General features: G+C 39.6%; 1 protein-coding gene across 1 annotated transcript; it reads left to right on the plus strand.

Moving 5' to 3' along the window:
* Positions 1–3,400: 3,400 nt before the first annotated feature.
* Positions 3,401–19,114, plus strand: LOC149148432 (fe(II)/2-oxoglutarate-dependent dioxygenase 4-like). Its single transcript, XM_089442171.1, has 3 exons — positions 3,401–3,649; positions 3,741–4,012; positions 18,970–19,114. The coding sequence occupies exons 1-3, from the start codon at positions 3,401–3,403 to the stop codon at positions 19,112–19,114; spliced, it is 666 nt and encodes a 221-aa protein (XP_089298297.1).
* Positions 19,115–20,887: the final 1,773 nt, after the last annotated feature.

Genomic DNA, 20,887 nt, shown 5'->3' on the forward strand with positions numbered 1-20,887 from the left:
GCTTGATTCCTCCCGCCTCACATAAACGCAATCCCCAACCCTAAACTCAACCCCATCAAATTCCACCTTGGTGAAAACCTTTGGCTTCTTCTGTTTCTTCTTGCCATTAAACTTCTCGGCAGGCGTTCGATTCTGCTGAGCAATGCACTTCTGTTTCCGGGACTTGGAACTGGGCTTCGATGTAGTGTTTCTGCTGAGGGTTTTAGCGCAGGACTTGGGCTGTTTTCTTGCAGTTCTTTTCGAGCTTAAGGGTTTCCTCCTGGTTTCTGTACGGGGTGGAGAAGGAGGAGCCTGGACTTCTTCTTCTTCTTCGGCCTTCTGCAGGCGAGAAGATCTTCTAACGGACTCGCTACCATTGGCGATTTCCAGAATAAAACTCAATTATAGCGCTGCATATTAACATGCCTGTACTGAGGCATTTACATTTTCATTTTCAAGAGAAAAGAAAACCAGAAAACGACTCAAACCAAAACACACAAAGACATAAATTCCCAAACACATATTTGTATTATGCACAAACTTGAATTACAGTTTACAGTTTTAAGGTGTTTCAGCCTTAATCCAGATTTCTTTGGCAATCACATTTTGCCCTCTCTCACACGCGCAGGGTCTTCTCTTCTCGTCTTCTTGATTCACTCAAGAATCCTACAGTTTTTTTATTACGCATGCATTCAGTTTTAACTGATTTTTTTAACTAAATTTAGTTCCTTGAATAGAATTCAGTTGTGGCTGGCCTGGCTGTCCTCTTGATCGTCCACTTGTCTTCTTCCTTTAATTTTTCCAGTGACGTGTCCGGATGCTCCTGCATCAGAGAACATGAGAGAACATTGGTTGGGGAAATTTGGGATAGTAATTTAATTGCATTTTTAAGTTAGAGATAATCGATTGAATGCACGACAATTAATCATGTGATGTTTGCAAATATTTATATAATCATGTCTCTAAATTGCAATAAATTTCCGATAAACACCAATTCCACTGCCTCCTACAATAATGGATTCTCTACCATCTGCCATGGATGCTCTTCACATGAAAGCCAAGTGAAGCAAGCCCGTGCATGCTACATTTAAGAATATTTTAACCCTGTTACTAAATAGAGACACCAATGGATGGTAGGATTTAACCTCCCTCAATATTTTAAAATATTTTTAGTAGTTTAATTAAAATATTATAAGTCATGAATGTTTAACTTATATTATAATAATAATATATTTATAATTTAGTTAAATTTTATGATTTTTACAATCATGAGAATGTAATATTTAATGTAAAGTAAGTGTTTTGATGCTTATTTATGTTTAGAAGCGAGTTAATTTATATAACTATGTTAGTTAACTTTTGTCTTTTTATTTTTTTAGTTTTCGCAGCTACATGTCTCTGGTTGAACTTCCCATCACTTGGATACACAAGGGCTTGCCAAAGTTCGTTTTTCCAATTGTGTTATCACCGTCACCTTATTTTAGTTAACTTTTAGTTTAATTATATTTTTTATAATTTGAAAATATGTTCAAGTTTCAAGTGTACACACTTTTATTTAAATCAATATAGATATATATCCAAATAAACTAGATTTATGGTAAATAAATATAGATATATATCCAAATATTATTGTGAATTGGAGGTAGAGAATTATTCTCCCCACTTCCATAAAATTCTGGCATATAAGATGTTAAATTTATAATAAATATATACTTATGATGAATTCAATTTCTTAATATAATAAACTATACATATATTTTTTCAAAAAAAAAATATAATATATATACAAATAAATATTAGTTTTTTAACACCAAAGCATATTAGTTTTTAAACACGAAAGGATATCTCTCACATATTCTTTCTAAAATATATCCCTACACTTTATTAAATTATAAAAATAAAAGCCAACAACCTTTCTTAAATTAAAAAAATATAAATATAAATGTAGACAACCACCTAAAATTGAAATTAAAATAGAAGTAGAAATAGAAAAGGAAATGGAAATAAAATAAAAACAAAAAATTAAATTATAAAAATAAAACTTGATAACTATTCCTAAATTAAAAATAAGAGTTCACGATTTTTGGGTTCTCCCCCGAAATTGAAATAAAAATAAAAATAAAAAGAGAAACAAAAATAGATACCTACTCCTAATAAATAATGTTAAAAAAATAGACAACTTTGCATATTCCTTCAAATATATTTCCCACCATTTATTAAATTAAAAAAATAAGAATCAACAACCTATATGTGAGGGTGAAATAGATAAGCATATGGCTAATAAAGGATGTTTACAAAAATAATACATTATCCTATGATTATCTATTATAATAATAATAGATTTATAACTTAATTAAATTTTATGATTTTTTTAATCATGAAAATGTGATATCTATTGTAAAGTAAGTGTTTTGATGGTTATCTATGTTTAGAAGCTATTTAATTTAAATAACTATGTTAGTCAAATTTTTTATTTTTATTTTTTTAGGTTTGGATGGTGATATGTCTCACATTGAACTTCCCATCACTTAGATACAATAAGGCTTGTCAAAGTTTTTTTTTCAATGTTAACACCCTCAACTATTTTATTTAACTTTTACTTTAATTCTAATTTTTATAATTTGAAAATTATGTTCAAGTTTCAATTCTACACATTTTTATTTAAATCAATATAGGTATATATCTAAATATTATTGTGAATTTGAAATAGAGCATTATTCTTCCCACTTCCATAAAATTCTGGCATATAAGATGTTAAATTTATAATAAATATATACTCATAATGAATTCAATTTCTTAATATAATAAAATATACATATCTTTAAAAAAAAAAAACATATAATATATATACAAATAAATATTAAATTTTTAACACCAAAAAGATATTAGTTTTTTAACACCAAAAGATATCTGTGACATATTCTTTCTAAAATATATCCCAATAATTTATTAAATTATAAATACTTTTTTAAAATTAAAAAAAAATATAAATATAAATGTAGACAACTACCTAAAATAGATATTAAAGTAGAAATTCAAATAAAAAAGAAATGGAAATAAAATAAAAATAAAAGGTTAAATTATAAAATTAAAAATGGAAGAACCTTTTAAATTAAAAAATAAGAGTTCAGGATCTTTGGGTTTTCTTCTCCCAAAAAGAGATAGAGATAAAGACTCCTATAGAAAATAAATAATATTAAAACAATTAAAAATAATAATACAACATCAACCAGGCTCATTATCATACTAACCTCAACCATGGTCATTATTGTATGATACCTGGTAAAGGGAAAAAAGCAGACTTTCGATTATAGGCAAGCCAATCTGGTGTTTCCAAATACTTATATAATCATGTCTCCAAAATTTTGGATCAACCCCAATTCCACTACCAGCTACCATAATGGAATCTTCATCCGCTACCATGGATGCTCTTAACAAGCAGCTTGAAAGACTTAGGAGGCCAATTGATCTCATGCAGAAGCTACATGAAAGGCAAGTGAAGGAAGTCCCCACACGCTACATTCTTCCCTCGGATCAGAGGCCATCCCGTACTCTTCATGTCCAACAATCTCTTCCTGTAATCAATCTAGCAGGGCTAGAAAACATCGATCAACGTTCCAACATTGTTAGTGAAATAGCCCAAGCATCCGAGGAATGGGGTTTCTTTCAGGTTTGTCATTGCAATCACAATTTTTTCTTTTCTCTATCATTTATTTGTCGACTATCAAACAAACTTCCTGAATGTTTGGTGTTATGTTTAGGATTATTTTTTGAAGATTATGAATCATGGCATACCTTTGTCATTGCTAGAGACTGTGAAACGGGTTTCACAGGAGTTCTCTGATCTTTTTGTAGAAGAGAAACTTAAACAGTATCCTGTGAGGCCAGGTCATCTCATGCTTGAAGGCTATGGCCAGTTCTTTGACATCTCTGATGAAATGGTCTTGGATTGGGTTGATGCTCTTGTTCATTATATTTGTCCAAAACAAGTTAAAGTAGGTGAGCACTGGCCCAAAACGCCCTCCACATATAGGTACGTCCATCACTATACACATTGTGTGAGATATTTCAAAGCATGTGTTGTAGCATTTTTTTGTTTTAATAAAATAGAATATCTGAAAAAATGTTAAGTTAGGATATGGACATAACAGTAGTGAATAAAATGTTAGTTTAAAATATATCTTGATGATGATGTCCATATCAAAGAAAATGTTAGGATAGATGCCCTAAAAAATCAAGGCAAAAAGAAAATGTTAGGTTAGAAAGAAAAGAAAACAAATAAACTCTGAAAGTGAGCAAGTCTAAATGCCACTACTTTGTTTCTACAAAATAATGGTTGTGTGCAGCTTGTTTTAAATGCCACAACCCATGACAGTTAAATAGTTTAATCTTGACAGCTTCAGGATTTAAATTTGATGTTATAGTTAGAGAATAAATATTTCGCCAAACTGTTTAGTCTTGGCAAATAAATAGTTAGATATAGAATAATAAGGTGCTTATTAGCTTAATCTGAGCCCTTGGAGGTTATAAGGGTAGATTTAGATAGTTTTCTTTTGTAAAATAAGAAGAAAGGAAAAGGGTTTGCTAGCTTAAATGCACCCATTAAGTGAAGAAAAAATGATAGGATAAGAAAAGGGTAAGTAGAGAAAGGTTGCAGAAGTTTGATTATTCATTGGACTAAAGGTACATTATCATGTTTCACCATATGTTTCTATGTCCATGATTCAATTACACAAAGCAAAAGAAGGTCTACAACATAGATTAATTAACTTCCCATTCATCCCCATTCATCCCTATATTCACTAATTACCCCTTCCCACCTTCATACATTCATATTCACTCATTTTCCACAAAAACTCCTTTTTCCTAAGGTCAAAACCCTTTTTGCCTAGGAAAAGTGAAAATCCCATGTAAAATCCTTTTTTACATAAAAAAACCCACAAAAATATGTTTTCCCTAAGTATTGATGCATATATGAAAAGTAAATAAATCATTAAAAAGCACTTTACTTAGTGTATTTCCCCTTTTCCACTCATATTTCATATAATTCTCGTTTCTACCTATAAATCCCCTTTTCGCATATATTTACCTTTTTTTTCGCTTATTTTCCATATTAACACTAACTATAGTATTAAACCCCCAAAATTCCACTTTCCTGTATATTATTAACTTCTTTATTAAATATCCTAAAACCTTAGTTTTATAATAAAACTATGTATTTTAAAATCGCATCACAATATTGTCGCATCGCAAGCCATTCATATGAATACACTCTTCCTTGATTGCAATATACGATCAACGATGGGCCCGGACCCAACCAAAGATATATTATAATCTATAACCATATCACATCCACCCCTCATCGCAAGTCCCGCTAATAGCATAAACCTCCGCCAATTGCAATCTCCGATTGTGATTGGGACCCAGACCCGATCACATATCATATATTGTTTATTCCCACGTCACGTTCGGCGCCTATCGCATGCCTTTGCGATGAGCCATCCTCCATTAAACTGTGATTGCGATATGTGATATAAACCCGGACCCATTATCATTATCCGCTTGAGTTCATAAAATTTCAAGTCCACCATATGCATTTTGCAAAGAATTTCTTTGTTAAATCATTTTTTATGATTTAAACAAAGAAATAACTAAACCTTCGTTTAACCATAAAAACACCGCTAATATGGGTTTTAAGCCATAATACAGCCATTACCGCCATATTTAATCGTTCGTACCCTCCGTACTACTCCTTCGCTCCGCTACCGTCTGATCTAATCCATCCAAATCCAATGACCCTCGGTGATTTCGGGTATGTTCTCTGTACAGGCATTACCCACCCGAAAAATGGTTTTCCACTGACTTCCCTTGCTACGTGTCAAGCTCAGATCATTTCGGGTGACCCTTCCCAAAACCGCCCACGCTTCATAAGTGGTGCGATGAAAACCGCCTTCCACAAAACGACAAAACGGTCACTGTTCACTTCGCGCCGTATTTTAAAAGGAAAACTGTTTTTCCCGTTTAAACGCCAAAATGACCATTTTCCTTTGTTTCGCCTGTTTTACACAGCGAAGCCTCCATAAGCCTCTGCGACCATATAAACCATCATTTTACCTTCCAATATGTTATGGACTCCTTCCAATAGCCTTTCAAGCTCAAAAAGCCATTGATGTCCTCCTCTGTCACCTCTGTTTTTCTTAATAATTTCTGTGTTTTGCAGGTAAAGTTTCTGTTCCAAGCTTACAAAGAAAAAGTCTGCACACAGTTTGAAGACAAATATGAAAACCATATCAATTTACTTTACCATGTGACATAAATCTAAAAGGATTTACTGTTGAAAAACACAGTAAAAACCTGAAAAGCACTGTAAAGGTAAAAATGCACAGTAAAGGTTACTCAACAGGGTCAAAGGAGATTTATAGAGTTTAAATGGTATCAGATGAAAGATCAAACTAAAGGAATAACCAGCGCAAAGGAGACAAACAATTTAGCAGCTTAAACGGCAAAATATCAACCAACAATGCCAACACAACCTGTATAAGAGGGACAACAAGAAGCAGTTCAATAGCTACCCCTATCTTCTTGCATGAAGATCTTTTCCTTTCCTAGAATAAATCTTAATAAGTTTTAGGATATTTCTTAGTTTTATTATTGTATAAATAACTCTTTTCAACAATAACTCTCTTCTCGAGATGTTATAAGTTTGGAGTTCAAGATTCATAGTTCATTGCTTGTAAAGTTTTGACTGTTAATACTACTTTGAACCTGGAAGCCACCTTTGAAGGAAGCTTTTGCAGAAACTTGATGTACTCAGTCTTTCTGGAACCTTAATACAAAGCAGAGGATTCTGAATCTAGTTTTACACAGTTTTTGTTATCCTGTAAGTTTTTCCAGTTATCAATCATTGTGTTTTTCTTCATATGCTTATGACTTATAGAAATATCTAGGTAGGAATAATTGTGTCTCAATTAATTCCTATAAGTTCCTGAAGTTATCATCTATTAAGAGGATGGATTAATGAACTCTTTGTTTAGCTAATCCCCTCTAATCAATAAATCATCAGCGTCTTGTGTAAGCTTAAGTATACTACATTGAACCTTTGGAACGTAGTTTAGAAGGTTTTCCCACTTATGATTGTTTTGTTTTACAGTCTGAAAACTGTGATAATCATAATTTTTTTGTTGTCTTCTACTCACCACTATTTTTATCTATATCACTATGTAATGCTTTATAGTAGCCCTTTGCTGAAGTATTAATATAACCCAAAGGATTAATTACTTTAATTCTACATCTATCTTCATTCATTGGTCTTCCAAAAACTTAAACCAAAAACCCCAAAACAATTATTTTAGATGCTCTGGCATTGGTAGCTGACCTACTACTATCTCAGAGGAACAACAACATGCAGCTTTCATTCTAATACATTATTGTAAGCACTATGAAGAGAAACCTTTGAAAAATATGGAGAATAGGTAATGAGGCTTATGGAGAAGTTGTTGGGTTTTCTTTCTGAGGGTTTGGGGCTAGATCCAAGTTATATCGCAATCCTCCACAAAGAACCACTGCTGGTGAATGGGGTTAAACCCATTCTAATGAAGATATGCTGACGGTTCTGCTGGATGAGGGGGTTGACGGCCTGCAAGTTCGGAAAGACGATGACGAGTTCACTGTGCCCTCTGTTCCTAGAGCTCTTATTATCATCACCGGAGGTTTGTTAGGTGCAAGTGAAATTCTTTAAGTTTCTTTTGGCATTTATATCATTTGTTACTTGGATTAAACTTACTTTAGCAATGATTCTGTAAAATGATGAGGGGATTCCTTAATGGCAGATAATCAGCAATGGGAAATACACCAGTGTCGAGCACCGCGCAATAACAAATACAAAGAAGAATCAAATGTCAATCGTCATGTTTTTTAGTCCACAAGAGGATGCGTTGATTGGTGCTGCTCCCCAACTAATCAATGGAGCTCACCCCAGGCTGCACAAAACAATCAAAGCTGATGAGTATAGGACTATGTATATTAATCATTCATTCAATAACTCCTTCTGTCTTTTTCTTCCTCTTTTACTGCCTAGGTTCTGTTATCACCCCAAGAAACTCTCCTAGGTTGTATCTCAGAGATGCTCAGGAACATTAAAAACTCAAAAAAATGTTGGAAATGGATGAATGGAAGGAATGATGCATATTCAAGCCAGATAACCACTTCTACTATGCTTAACCCCAGACATGGGTGAACACCCCCAGACTACAAGGCTTTAGACCACCAATTACTCACAGTTTGAGGATAAATTGAACATGGAGAATATTGACCACACCAGCAGATGCACAAGACCATGTGATGGCCGGCTGCAACCAATAAAGAGGTCTGCAAATCTATTTCCTAATGCACAGACAGGATGACAGCTCTCTGGCACTAAGTAAACAGAAACCTGCATAACACATTCAATGATACATACTAGATTCTAACACAAAGGTGGGATGACAGCCCCTCTACTGCTAAACATCAAGAGCACATGAAAATTGTATAATAGGCACAACCTAGAACATAGCAGAAATGGAAAGTGAGCAATTAACAGCAAAAGAAGCTTGTATTAGCTGAAAATGAAGACCAGACGCTGCAGGTGTTGAGATTGCAACAAGATGATGGAGCTTAGTGAAAAGAGTCGCCTTCACTAAGTGGGCCCACAGGAAAATTATGGCGCAAGTTATATTTTTGATCACAGTGTGGATGATCATAGTGTGGGTGACCACAGTGTGAGTGATCACAGTGTGAGTGATCACAATGTGGGTGACCAAAGTGTGGGTGACCACAGTGTGGGTGATCAAAGTCTATTTTTAGACTCGCTGTCAAAAATAGAAAAGTCAAATATTATTGTCTCATAATAATATTTGGACTATAAACTTGATCTTATTCTCTTGGAGCACTTCAGTTTAAGCTACAGATGTGGCCCATGAAGCTGTCAGAAGGAAGTATGCTTTTCTTATGAGTCACTTGAGTTGTTGCATGCATGACTTCAATTAGAACTCAATCAGTTGAGTTTGGTGGAGTTGATTGTGGAGTTGATGGAGTTGTGTTCAGTTTGACTTGGTTAAACTAGTTGTAGTTAGTCTAACTGCAAATAGACTAATGGTGAGTTGTTAAACTAATTATTAAATCATAATACAACTGTAGAATACATCAGTTAACTCAGTTGCATGTCAATGCATGTTCAGTTCAGTAGGGACAGGTGTTAGAGAATCAGATTGCTATCAGTTGTGACTATAGTTGTGCATCAGATCTTGCACAATCAAGGGATTGAGTATGCCAATGAGTTTGATCATGTATTTGCCCAGTTTGTAGCTTCTACTCACGTCTTACACATTGTGAGTGATTCTTTGGAGGTGAAATACGAGTTTGGTAGACCATTCTCATTCATTCTTGAGCAGGTATTGAGCAGTGGAGGCAGGCAAGCAGTGGAATAGATTTGGAGATCAGATCTTAGCCGTATTGTGTGTAACAGGTGGAGCTGGTACTGGATTTCTTGTGATAAGCATTGTACTTTGTAATGTTACATGGTCTCAATCATTAATATACAGATAGTGTGGGGTTTTTAGCGAGATGCTTTCCCCGGGTTACATATTGTGTTAATGTGTGAATGCTCTTGATGTTTTATTGTTATTGATGCTGCTATATTGATGGTCAACGTAGAGGAGCTTATGTATTGTGTATGTATTCCGCAATAGTACATGATCAGGATAATTTCTGTTGAATATGTGTTAAATTATTCAAAATTTCTACATGGTATCAGAGCGAGCTAGATAATTGTAGAAAAAGTTTCTACATGGTATCGGAGTTGTTGATCATCAGATCTACTATTCAGGAAGTGTTTACATTCTATTTCTTCAGGCAGAGTCTGTAATCAGGCCAGGTAGCCTCTGGATTCATCCTTCCTTTGGAAGGTGAGATATCTGGTGAATGCCCATACAGTCAATCTCTGTACGAGAAATATTGTGTTCTCATGAATCTTAGATCCGAGGCGGTTGAGTTGGTTGCTGGTGGAATTCGAATTTGCAGCAGTGTTTTCTTGGTGACAACGCAGCAATGTCTTTCAACGGATTGCGAATGGAGTATGCTCTTGAGGGCAACTCAAACTATATTGCATGGAAGGACAGGATGGATGCAGTATTGGATGATAACGGGCTGAAGGAGTTCATAGATACGGATATCCCAAAGCCTACTGATGCTGCTGAGGCAGAAGTTTGGCAAAAGAAGACCGCAAAAGGTCAAAGGATTCTGTTGGAGGGCATAAAGGATCACATTGTGTCCAGCCTCCATGGAAATGCTACTCCATATTTCATGTGGAAATCATTAACAGAATTATTCCAAAGCAAGAGCGATCAGAGGAAGCTGGGGCTCAAAGATAAACTCAGAAACATCAAATGCGAGAAGGGTGACAGTATTCCCAACTATCTCACAAAGTTCACTCAGTGTCGAGATGAGCTGGGAAGTGTGGGGGTTACTGTCGATGATGAGGACTTGGTGAGCTTGGCTCTCCTTGGTCTTCCGAAGAGTTGGAATTCCTATCAGGACTCTGTCAATGGTCGGGAGAAATTGCCAGGATGGGAAAGACTATGGTCAGATCTTGTACAGGAGGAGATCAGGCGGAGTACCAGGGACGGATCTTCGTCAAAGGGAGCTGATGAAGAGAATTGTGCTTTGGCTGCCAAAGCAAAGAAAGGGAAGAGCAAGAGAGCTTCTCAGTCTGGTGTGAAAGGCAAGAAGCAGGATATGTCCAAGGTGAAGTGTTTTCACTATCACCAGCACGGACACTATGCCACTAATTGTTCGTAGAAGAAGAAGAACAAGCAGGCTGCTGGATCTTCAGTAGGAGAGGCTCTAGCCTCACAGTTTGAGCTTGATTTTTCATTGATTGCATGCTTGGTTTCAAGTGTGATGGGATTAGTGTGGTTCTTGGACAGTGGTGCGTCCTTTCACATGACGGGAGACAGAGATTTGTTCTCTGATCTGGAGGACAAAGATCTTGGAGTGCACATCGAGATGGGCGATGATGGTAGATACAGTGCGACCGGTATCGGTACCATTTCCTTTGAGAGGGAGTCTGGTAAACCCTTCGTATTGAAGGAAGTCATGCATGTTCCAGGATTGACGAATAATCTCATCTCAGTGGCGATGTTAGAAGACAAGGGGTATGATGTTGTTTTCAGCGAGGGAAAGGCTTTCCTGCGCAGCAAGACAACTGGTGAGACCCTGGAAGATAGGGGTTTGAGTGAGGAACCTTTAACAGTTGCATGTAGATGGATGCGCAGCAATGGTGGGCAAGGCAGAAGGATTGGTGAGCCGAGATGATGGCGAGTTGTGGCACAGGAGATTGGGTCACCTTCACCGTGGAGCCTTGAAGATACTGCAGCAGATCACTACGGGGCTTCCTAAAGGCACACTTGTGCAGTCAGATCAGTGCAAGGGGTGTACTTTGGGGAAGTTTGTGAAAGCCACCTTTCACGAGAAGGATAGTCGCACCACGATGATCCTTGAGATAATTCACACAGATGTGTGTGGACCTTTCTCAGTTGCTTCGACAGCAAAACACAGGTATTATGTGATTTTTGTTGATGATTTCTCTCGTAAGTGCTGGATCTTCTTCATGCAGAAGAAGAGCGAGACATATTCAAAGTTCTGTGAATTCAAAGCACTGGTCGAGAAGGAGTCGGGAAAGAAGGTGAAGGCTCTTAGGAGCGATAATGGTGGTGAATACATCTCGGACGAGTTCAAGGATTTCTGCAAGGCAGAAGGGATTCGTAGAGAGCTCATAGCTCCCCATAACCCACAGCAGAACGGGGTAGCTGAGCGGAAGAACATAACGATTGTGGGTGTTGCATAGGCAATGTTGCATGATCGGGGCCTACCCCTTCACTTGTGGGCGGAAGCATGCAATACAACAGTTTATGTGCAGAACCGTTGTCCTCATAGGATACTTGCCATGAGTACACCTGAGGAGACTTATTCTGGTAAGAAGCTTGATCTTTCTCATTTGAGGATTTTTGGTGCTAACGTTTACATGCATGTGACGAAGGATGCCAGGAAGAAGTTGGAGCCGACTGCAGAGGTTGGGATATTTGTGGGGTACACTGATACACCCCACAACTATCGTGTGTATTTGCCAGACAGTGGTAAAACTGTTGTGCGACAGGATATAAAATTTCAGGAGGAGAAAGCCATGAAGTGTTCGCTTGAGAGGGAGCTACACTTGCATGCAGATGAGGAGCTATTAGTTCCTAAGGATGAGCTTCAGGATGTGGATCAACCACAAGACGAGGTTCATGGAGTGGAAGAGACCACACATGCAGCGCCAACCATCAGAGGGCGAAAGCGCTTGACGGAAGCTGAGCGACTGGTTCAAGATGCAGAGAAAGTTGTAGGACCACCTACAGCCCAACGTAGGCAGAGACAGTCACCTGATCGGTACACTGGATACATGGCTCTGATGAGCAAGTGTGTTGTTACTGAGCCATCCTCTTTCGAGGAAGCTGTGGAGGATCCCGCATGGGTAGACGCCATGGTGGAAGAGTATGATTCTATTGTCAGAAACAGTGCATGGGAGATTGTTCCTAGACCGGAAGGGAAATCAGTGGTGGGTTCGAGATGGATCTACAAGGTCAAGCAGGCAGCTGACGGGAGTGTGGAGAAGTACAAGGCAAGATTTGTTGCCCGAGGCTTTTCACAGATAGAGGGGATCGATTATGAGGAGACCTTTTCACCTGTCGCAAGGTATTCTTCCATACGGACGATTCTTGATCTCTCAGTGCAGATGGGATGGCACATTCATCAGATGGATGTGAAGACTGCGTTCCTCAATGGAGTCATTGAGGAGGAGGTGTACATTGAGCAACCCGAAGGCTTTGAGGTCTTCAGCAGCGAGTCGCATGTGTGCAGGCTCAAGAGAGCGCTGTATGGGTTGAAGCAAGCACCACGTGCTTGGTACACACGGATAGACAGCTATTTCACAGGACTTGGATTCTCCAAGAGCGAGGCGGATCCTAACCTATACCAGATTGTGGTGGAGGGTAAGTTGCTTATCATTGTACTATATGTTGATGATTTGATTCTAACGGGTGATGAGCTGTTGATACTGTCATGCAAGAAGGATCTTGCTACAGAGTTTGAGATGAAGGACTTGGGCCTCCTTCACTATTTCCTGGGATTGGAAATATGGCAGCGCACTGGTGGACTGTTTGTTTCTCAGGGCAAGTATGCTCGGGAGATACTGGAGAAGTTCAACATGCATGGCTACAAGCCTGTTGATACTCCTCTTCCTGGAGGTTGGAGGAAGGAGGATGCCACTTCGGGAGAAGAAGTGGATGCCACTATTTATCGACAGTTGGTGGGGTCGCTGATGTATTTGGTCAATACACAACCTGATATATGCTATCCAGTTAACCAGCTTTCACAAGCTATGGTTAATCCTACCAAGCTCTTCTGGAAGGCGGGCAAGCATGTATTGCGCTACTTGAGAGGCACATCGGGATATGGTTTGTGGTACAGATAGGAGGATGAGGTGAAGCTATGTGGCTTCACGGATGCAAATTGGGCAGGGATCCCAACAGACAGAAAGAGCACATCAGGAGGGGTCTTCAGTATTGGATCGACAGTAGTTTCTTGGTACAGCAGGAAGCAGAGATCCATGGCACTCAGTTCAGCGGAGGCCGAGTATATGGCAACAAGTTTGGCTGCATGCGAGGCTATATGGATGAGGAAGATCCTGGTTGGTTTGTTCAGTTCTCATTTGGATCCTACTGTGATTTACTGTGATAACCAGAGTTGCATTAAACTCTCGGCTAATCCTGTATTTCATGATAGATCTAAGCATATTGACATCAGGTACCATCATATCAGAGATTGTGTGCAGCGGAGGATCATGTTGCTTTCATACATTCCAACGGAGGATCAGGATGCTGATATTCTGATGAAGGCTCTCACCAGGAGCAAATTCGAGTACCACCGAGGCAGGATAGGGGTTGCTGATAATCCATATCTTGTCGAGAGGGAGTGTTGAGATTGCAACAAGATGATGGAGCTTAGTGAAAAGAGTCGCCTTCACTAAGTGGGCCCGCAGGCAAATTATGGCGCAAGTTCTATTTTTTATCACAGTGTGGATGATCACAGTGTGGGTGACCACAGTGTGAGTGATCACAGTGTGGGTGATCACAATGTGGGTGACCAAAGTGTGGGTGACCACAGTGTGGGTGATCAAAGTCTATTTTTAGACTGGCTGTCAAAAATAGAAAAGTCAAATATTATTGTCTCATAATAATATTTGGACTATAAACTTGATCTTATTCTCTTGGAGCACTTCAGTTTGAGCTACAGATGTGGCCCATGTAGCTGTCAGAAGGAAGTACGCTTTTCTTATGAGTCACTTGAGTTGTTGCATGCATGACTTCAGTTAGAACTCAATCAGTTGAGTTTGGTGGAGTTGATTGTGGAGTTGATGAAGTTGTGTTCAGTTTGACTTGGTTAAACTAGTTGTAGTTAGTCTAACTACAAATAGACTAATGATGAGTTGTTAAACTAATTATTAACTCATAATACAACTATAGAATACATCAATTAACTCAGTTGCATGTCAGTGCATGTTCAGTTCAGCAGGGACAAGTGTTAGAGAATCAGATTGCTATCAGTTGTGACTATAGTTGTGCATCAGATCTTGCACAATCAAGGGATTGAGTATGCCAATGAGTTTGCTCATGTATTTGCCCAATTTGTAGCTTCTTCTCACGTCTTACATATTGTGAGTGATTCTTTGGAGGTGAAATACGAGTTTGGTAGACCATTCTAATTCATTCTTGAGTAGGTATTGAGCAGTGGAGGCAGGCAAGCAGTGGAATAGATTTGGAGATCAGATCTTAGTTGTATTGTGTGTAACAGGTGGAGCTGGTACTGGATTGCTTGTGATAAGCATTGTACTTTGTAATGTTACATGGTCTCAATCATTAATATACAGATAGTGTGGGGTTTTTAGCGAGATGCTTTCCCTGGGTTACATACTTTGTTAATGTGTGAATGCTCTTGATGTTTTATTGTTATTGATGCTACTATATTGATGATCAACGCATAGGAGCTTATGTATTGTGTATGTATTCCGCAATAGTACATGATCAGGATAATCTCTGTTGAATATGTGTTAAATTATTCAAAATTTCTACAACAGGTATCACAATAGTTACAGTCTCCAGAAGTTGAACCTTACATCAAAACAACAACCATCAACCCTGATTACATCTGTGTTCTGGGTATATATAGAGTTTGTTTACAAAGATATTCTGCTATGTTATGCATGGAGGGGTCATAATGGACCGCCAACCACCTTAACTCTCTGATGGAGTGTTTGCTACAATCTGACTGTGTCTGCGAATGAATTTGACCTTCTTGGATGCTCTGCTGTACTCCTCGAGCAGGGGAGTGTTGACTGCAAGAAACTGGTAAATGCTGAGATCTGCTCGAGCCTATCCTTTTTCCTTCTCGGACATGTTGTCCCTTGAATGCGATGGTTGAAGATTAACTGCGTTGGGCACAGGTAACTGGCCACCTTCGTCTTTCAGGAGCACAGAACAAGCCAAATACATGAAAAATGCATGGGGAATGAATGGAGGGTAGGAAAAAACATCAGACATCAGATCACATGGATGAACAACGGAGATCTATTGGTGAGAGGCGTCGGGAGGAAATGGAGGCGAAAATTATTGTGAGCAGTCGGATCTTGCAGATGGATGGTGGAGATTGATTTGCAGGGGCTATCGAGAAGAAGCAGGAGCGAACAAACGAGGGCCGTTGGATCACGGGAAAGTAGATCCAACGGTGATAGGGGGCGGAAGTTGTGCGGGGTTTAATCGGCGGGGACGACGGTTTTGGGCGGCGGCGGTAATTATCCCACCGCCTTTGGAGCTGCGGCGGTATTCATACGCTGGGGAGCAATGCAATAGAACTGCGACATGTGGCAGATGTGAAAGGCGGGAAATCGCTTTCCCTGCTGGTTAACATGCAGGCGGTTCGCGGGTGTGAAATGAGCGAATGCCGTCAGTACATGCAACGGACGGTCGGACGACGAGGGAAACAAATGGAGTTTAACGTGCAAGGGGAAAAGGTGGAGACCGTTAGATCTCACGGTGGGTGCGATCAACGGCTCGGAATAAAAGGCGGCAAAGGGTTATGGAGGGGCGGGGTCACGGTGATATGAGGGTTCAGGCTTAAGAGCAAGGACCCTCTACTATGGGTTTTCTAATCCGATAAGCAGGAGAAATAGAAATCATAGGAGGGCAAGGGGAATAGAGTAGGAGAGGAGAACCGCCATTATAGATCTTTCCCTGAGCACAACCGAGGATCTAGCTTGCCTTTAGCTTCTGAGGATCAATGTATAGCAGAGCTAATAGGTTCTTTGGAGATTATGCCTGTGTCTCCTCCATCATTTTGATCCCTCTATGTTCCCGGCTTTCATGATTGCTTTTGACTCCAGTTCCCTTCGTTTTTTATCTCCATAGGAAGAGTTGTTGAACCCTGTCATATTCCTCTTTTGGCAGGGAGTCCACTCCTTTGGTTGTTCCTTGTTCCAGAAATTTCTCTAGATACAGATTTTCCCTATCTAGAATCTCCTGCAGTTCATAGTCCTCCATTCCCGTCTCACTTGGAGTCATCTCATGGTCCCTATTTATCTCCATCATGTTTTCTATGATATCTTCCATGTTTTCATCCCTTTCCTTCTCAATGATAATGTTCTCATTTCCTGGTTCATTTCTTTGTTTCCTTCTTCTTCTTCTAGGATCTTAAAGCTATTGTGGCTTGGTTGTTTTTCCTCATTGATCTTCTTTTGCGGCCTCTTTCCGCCTTTCCCTTTGCCCCCAACCTTGGTAAAACCCTCAAGATTTTATCCACAGTGGTTTTCACATTTCTCTCGATGTTGTTTGTTGGGCAGTCTCTATATAGATGCCCATTCTCATGGAATTTACGGCACCTAAATGGGATGTGCTCATAGTCCACCGCCTATACCCATTCTTCATCATATACTTCTAAAATTATTGCATCCAGAAGTGCTCCAAATAAGTCCATTTCCACATAGATCCAGGCGAAGGAGGTGTATTTACCTTTCAGAGTCGCATCTGAGATCTTTAGAAAATTCCCCAGTTTGTTTCCTATTGTTTTCAGTGATTCTGGTAACCAATAATCCAGAGGAAGGGAGTATAGTCTAATCCATACTGGTACCGATGAAAATGTCTAGTGTTTTGGAACAAATTTCATTATCCATGACCACATGTAGAGGTTGTTGGGTTGTGTTATATTCCTTCCACGTAGTTAACAGGGGGTTTGAAGGGAACCTGTAACCCCACTATATGGGTTTTGGGGCAGCGCCCCATAAAATTTTGGTTTTGGAACCTATGTTAGGTTGGGAAGACCCACCTATGGTTTTGTACATGATTTTCGCACATGTTTTTTGAACGCGATGGTTTTCAGTCCATTGTATTGGACACGGTGGTTTTCGGTCCATGGTATTGGATGCTTCGGCATGTATAAATATGTATTATAACATTGAAAGGAACATAATGGAAAATCAAGCTAGTAGTCCCGGTTTTGGGATCCAGAGGAAAATATCTGTGTATATGTGTTTTATGTGTTCTTCTCTCGCATTATTTATTTTCTATGTTTTATAATTTGTATGCAGAATTCATATGCAGGTAATTTCTATATGGGGTTAAAACCTACAGAGGCCTGCAGCAGCGTAGAAGTATGGTCCTCCTTCAAACACTCTGTCTCTATCCTTTAGGCTTATGGATACTATTGTGAAAAAGCCCTTGGATCCCAGATGAAGGTTTATTTCCCCCTTTGGCTTCCAGTGGCTCCTTATCCAGACATGCAGCGCCCTCTCCGTCGGCCATATTCCCATGAATTGGCAAATGATTGCATGTTCCGTCATATGATCCCTATGCGCTTGTAGCACAGGGTCGCTCAAAATGACCCGAGGAATGGTGTTTGACTTAGGTTTGCAGACCCCAAATGTCCTTACAGAAGTAGGTTTTTGACTACTATCCCCTTTCTCCTTTTCCTTACTAGCTTCCTGGTGCTCCCCTTCCTGTTCATGAGATCTGTTTCCTCCCAATGTGTCCGTGTTACTCACCCATGTTGCCTTCTCCAGAGGCTTCTTGAAACGATGCTTTCCTGCGTCCTTGCTTCTATCCATAAATACTTGACTGTAGGAGGAGTTAAAAATAATCAATATTATTTTTGTATTAATGGATAAATGGTTACATAGTTGTAATGTATCTCCTTAGTTTAGGATTTGTTCCTAGAGTTTAGGAGTTTGGTTAAAACTACCTGATTTCTAGTGATGTATTTAATATTGTAATATTCATTTGATGGAATAGTAGAGTGAACGGAGAGAGAGTCTCTTCTTTGTTTGAGTGCAGTCTCCAGGTGCAGTACTCACCTGTGAGCTGCAACTCCTTCTTTTAATTCAAGTCTGATTTTTATCTTGGTATCAGAGCTTAGGGTAGAGATAGCCTCAATTTTTTTTTAGGGATGCATCATTAATTACATAGCTGTAGTGGCAGTAGAGCATGCTAGGAGTATTTGTAAGATCAGGTGGACTGCAGTAACACCTGGAGCGAAGGGTCTCAGATGATTGATCATCTCTGAGCCGAAGAAAGGGTTGGCGCCCATATTTTTTTTAGCAGAAGCAGCAGTTGGCGCGGATTGTTTGCAGACAGTCGCGCCAATAAAGAACAGAACAAGTGGCTGGCGCGGTTTTTTAAGGAGCAGTCGTGCCATTGGTGTGGATTTGACGGGGATAAGCGCGCCAGCGCGCCAGAAAGGTACATTGGCGCTGATTTTTAGCTGATAATCGCGCCAGAAAACTTGAGTCGCGAGGATTTTTCCCTGGCGCGGATTTCTCGCTGTGAAGAAGCGCCACCTCTTTCTCTTTAAGAAATCTGCAATCTTTTGCAGATTAGTCTTGCCCGGTGGTGGCACGTGGAGATTTATGCTCAGTGGCAGCAGATTTGATTTGCCCGGTGGTGGCGAATTGAGGTTCCGTGATCCGCTCGGTGGTAGCAGATTGGACCTGCCTGGTGGTGGCGAATTAGAGCTCTGAGATCTGCTCGGTGACAGCAGATCATCTTTGCCCGGTGGTGGCGCAGTGCAGCTCCTCGATCTGTTCGGTGGAAGCAGATCGTCTTTGCCCGGTGGTGGCATGTTGGAGTTGTTTGTTGATCTGTTCGGTGGTAGCAGATCGGTTTTTCCCGGTGGTGGCACAGTGAAGTCCCTGATCTATTCGGTGGCAGCAGATCGGACTTGCCCGGTGGTGGCACAGTAAAGTCCCTGATCTGTTCGGTGGTAGCAGATCGGACTTGCCCGGTGGTGGCTGATTGGAGTGTTCAGTTGGGTAAAAATGAATAACAATATAGAATCATATCTCCACGAGTCTGGCAAACTCGATGGAACGAATTTCTCCAACTGGAAGTTCAAAATGCAAACTTTGCTGGAAAGTGTAAATGCATGGTCGATTGTCATGGGAGATGAGCAGAGATCTGGAACAGCGACCTGAGAACAAGATTGGGATAAAAGAGAAACGAAAGAAAAAGTTATACTAAAGATGTCTGTTAAGGACAATATTATCCCACATATCACAGATTCCAAGTTGGCCACTGATATATGGACAACGATCAAGAACTTGTATGAGACACAGAATACAAATTGTGTTCTGGCACTCAAAGGCAAGCTGTTTGCATTGAAGATGGAGGAGAATGAGTCCGTTGCTGGATTCATGGCCAGAGTTAAGGACCTGAGTGAAAAATTGGGAGCTATCAGAGAGAAGGTATCCGACTCAGATCTGGTCATGCTCACATTAAACAGAATGACTGATGAATACCAGATGTTCATCACAGGGCTGTCAGCAAGAGAAAAATCCCCTTCATTTGATGCGCTGACAGCAATTCTGCTCCAGGAAGAGGAGCGATGACAGAATTTAAAAACTCAAAGCAATGACCTTGCTCTGATGGCAAAAAGGAGACAGTACAAAGGGAAGCAGCACCAACACCAGCACCAGCAACCGCAACAGCAACAACAGAAAGGAGCCAACATATTTCAAAAGATATCATTTAAAGGTATGGCTGATAATTATGTTAAGAAATTTTTTTACTGTGGAAAACCTGGTCATCAGATTAAAGAATGCTATAAGAGGCAGGCAGATGAACGAAGAAGCAAACAGAGAAAACATCAGGGTTGTTTTGCTGGGGAAGAGGAGGACCACAGCCACGAACTTCGACTATTTACAGTTGATTGTGCTCTTTCAGCTTCAAAGGGAGATGAGGACGACATATGGTATGTCGACTCTGGCGCATCCTCACATATGACTGGTAAGAGGGACTGTTTTGAATTTCTTGAAGAAACTGCATGTGGATCGAAAATTTATCTAGGAGATGATAGTGGGTATGAGATCAAAGGATATGGAGACATTCCTGTGAAGCTACCTAGTGGTGACATTAGACATCTTAAAAATGTATTATATGTTCTAGGAATTAAGAAAAATTTGGTCTCTGTCTCAATGATTACTGACTAGGACATGCAAGTTCAATTCTTTAAGAATAATTGTGTCATTAAGGATAGCCAGATGGAAACAGTTGCAACAGGAGTGTGTGTGGGGAGCCTGTACAGATTAGATGCAAAGAGTATGCCACGGAAATCAATGGTTGCAGCTGGATCAACAGTCAAAAATCTCTGGCATCAGAGATTTGGCCATCTCAATTTGCAAGACCTCATCTTACTTCAGAAGAAAGGTATGGTTGATGGACTCCCTGTTTTTTATAATGTTAAGCAGGAATGTGATGGATGTGCATTAGGGAAAATGCATAGAGAATACTTCCCT

Source organism: Pinus tabuliformis, chromosome 9 (assembly GCF_031772625.1).
Source record: "Pinus tabuliformis cultivar Carrire ecotype Pingquan chromosome 9, CPIR1, whole genome shotgun sequence".
NCBI lineage: Eukaryota > Viridiplantae > Streptophyta > Pinopsida > Pinales > Pinaceae > Pinus > Pinus tabuliformis.

Coding starts and splice junctions, on each gene's coding strand:
- LOC149148432 (XM_089442171.1), top strand. CDS start 3,401: ATGGATGCTCTTAACAAGCAGCTTGAAAGACTTAGGAGGCCAATTGAT. Junction 3,650..3,740: donor AGGAATGGGGTTTCTTTCAG/GTTTGTCATTGC, acceptor TGTTATGTTTAG/GATTATTTTTTGAAGATTAT. Junction 4,013..18,969: donor AAAACGCCCTCCACATATAG/GTACGTCCATCA, acceptor AATCTTTTGCAG/ATTAGTCTTGCCCGGTGGTG.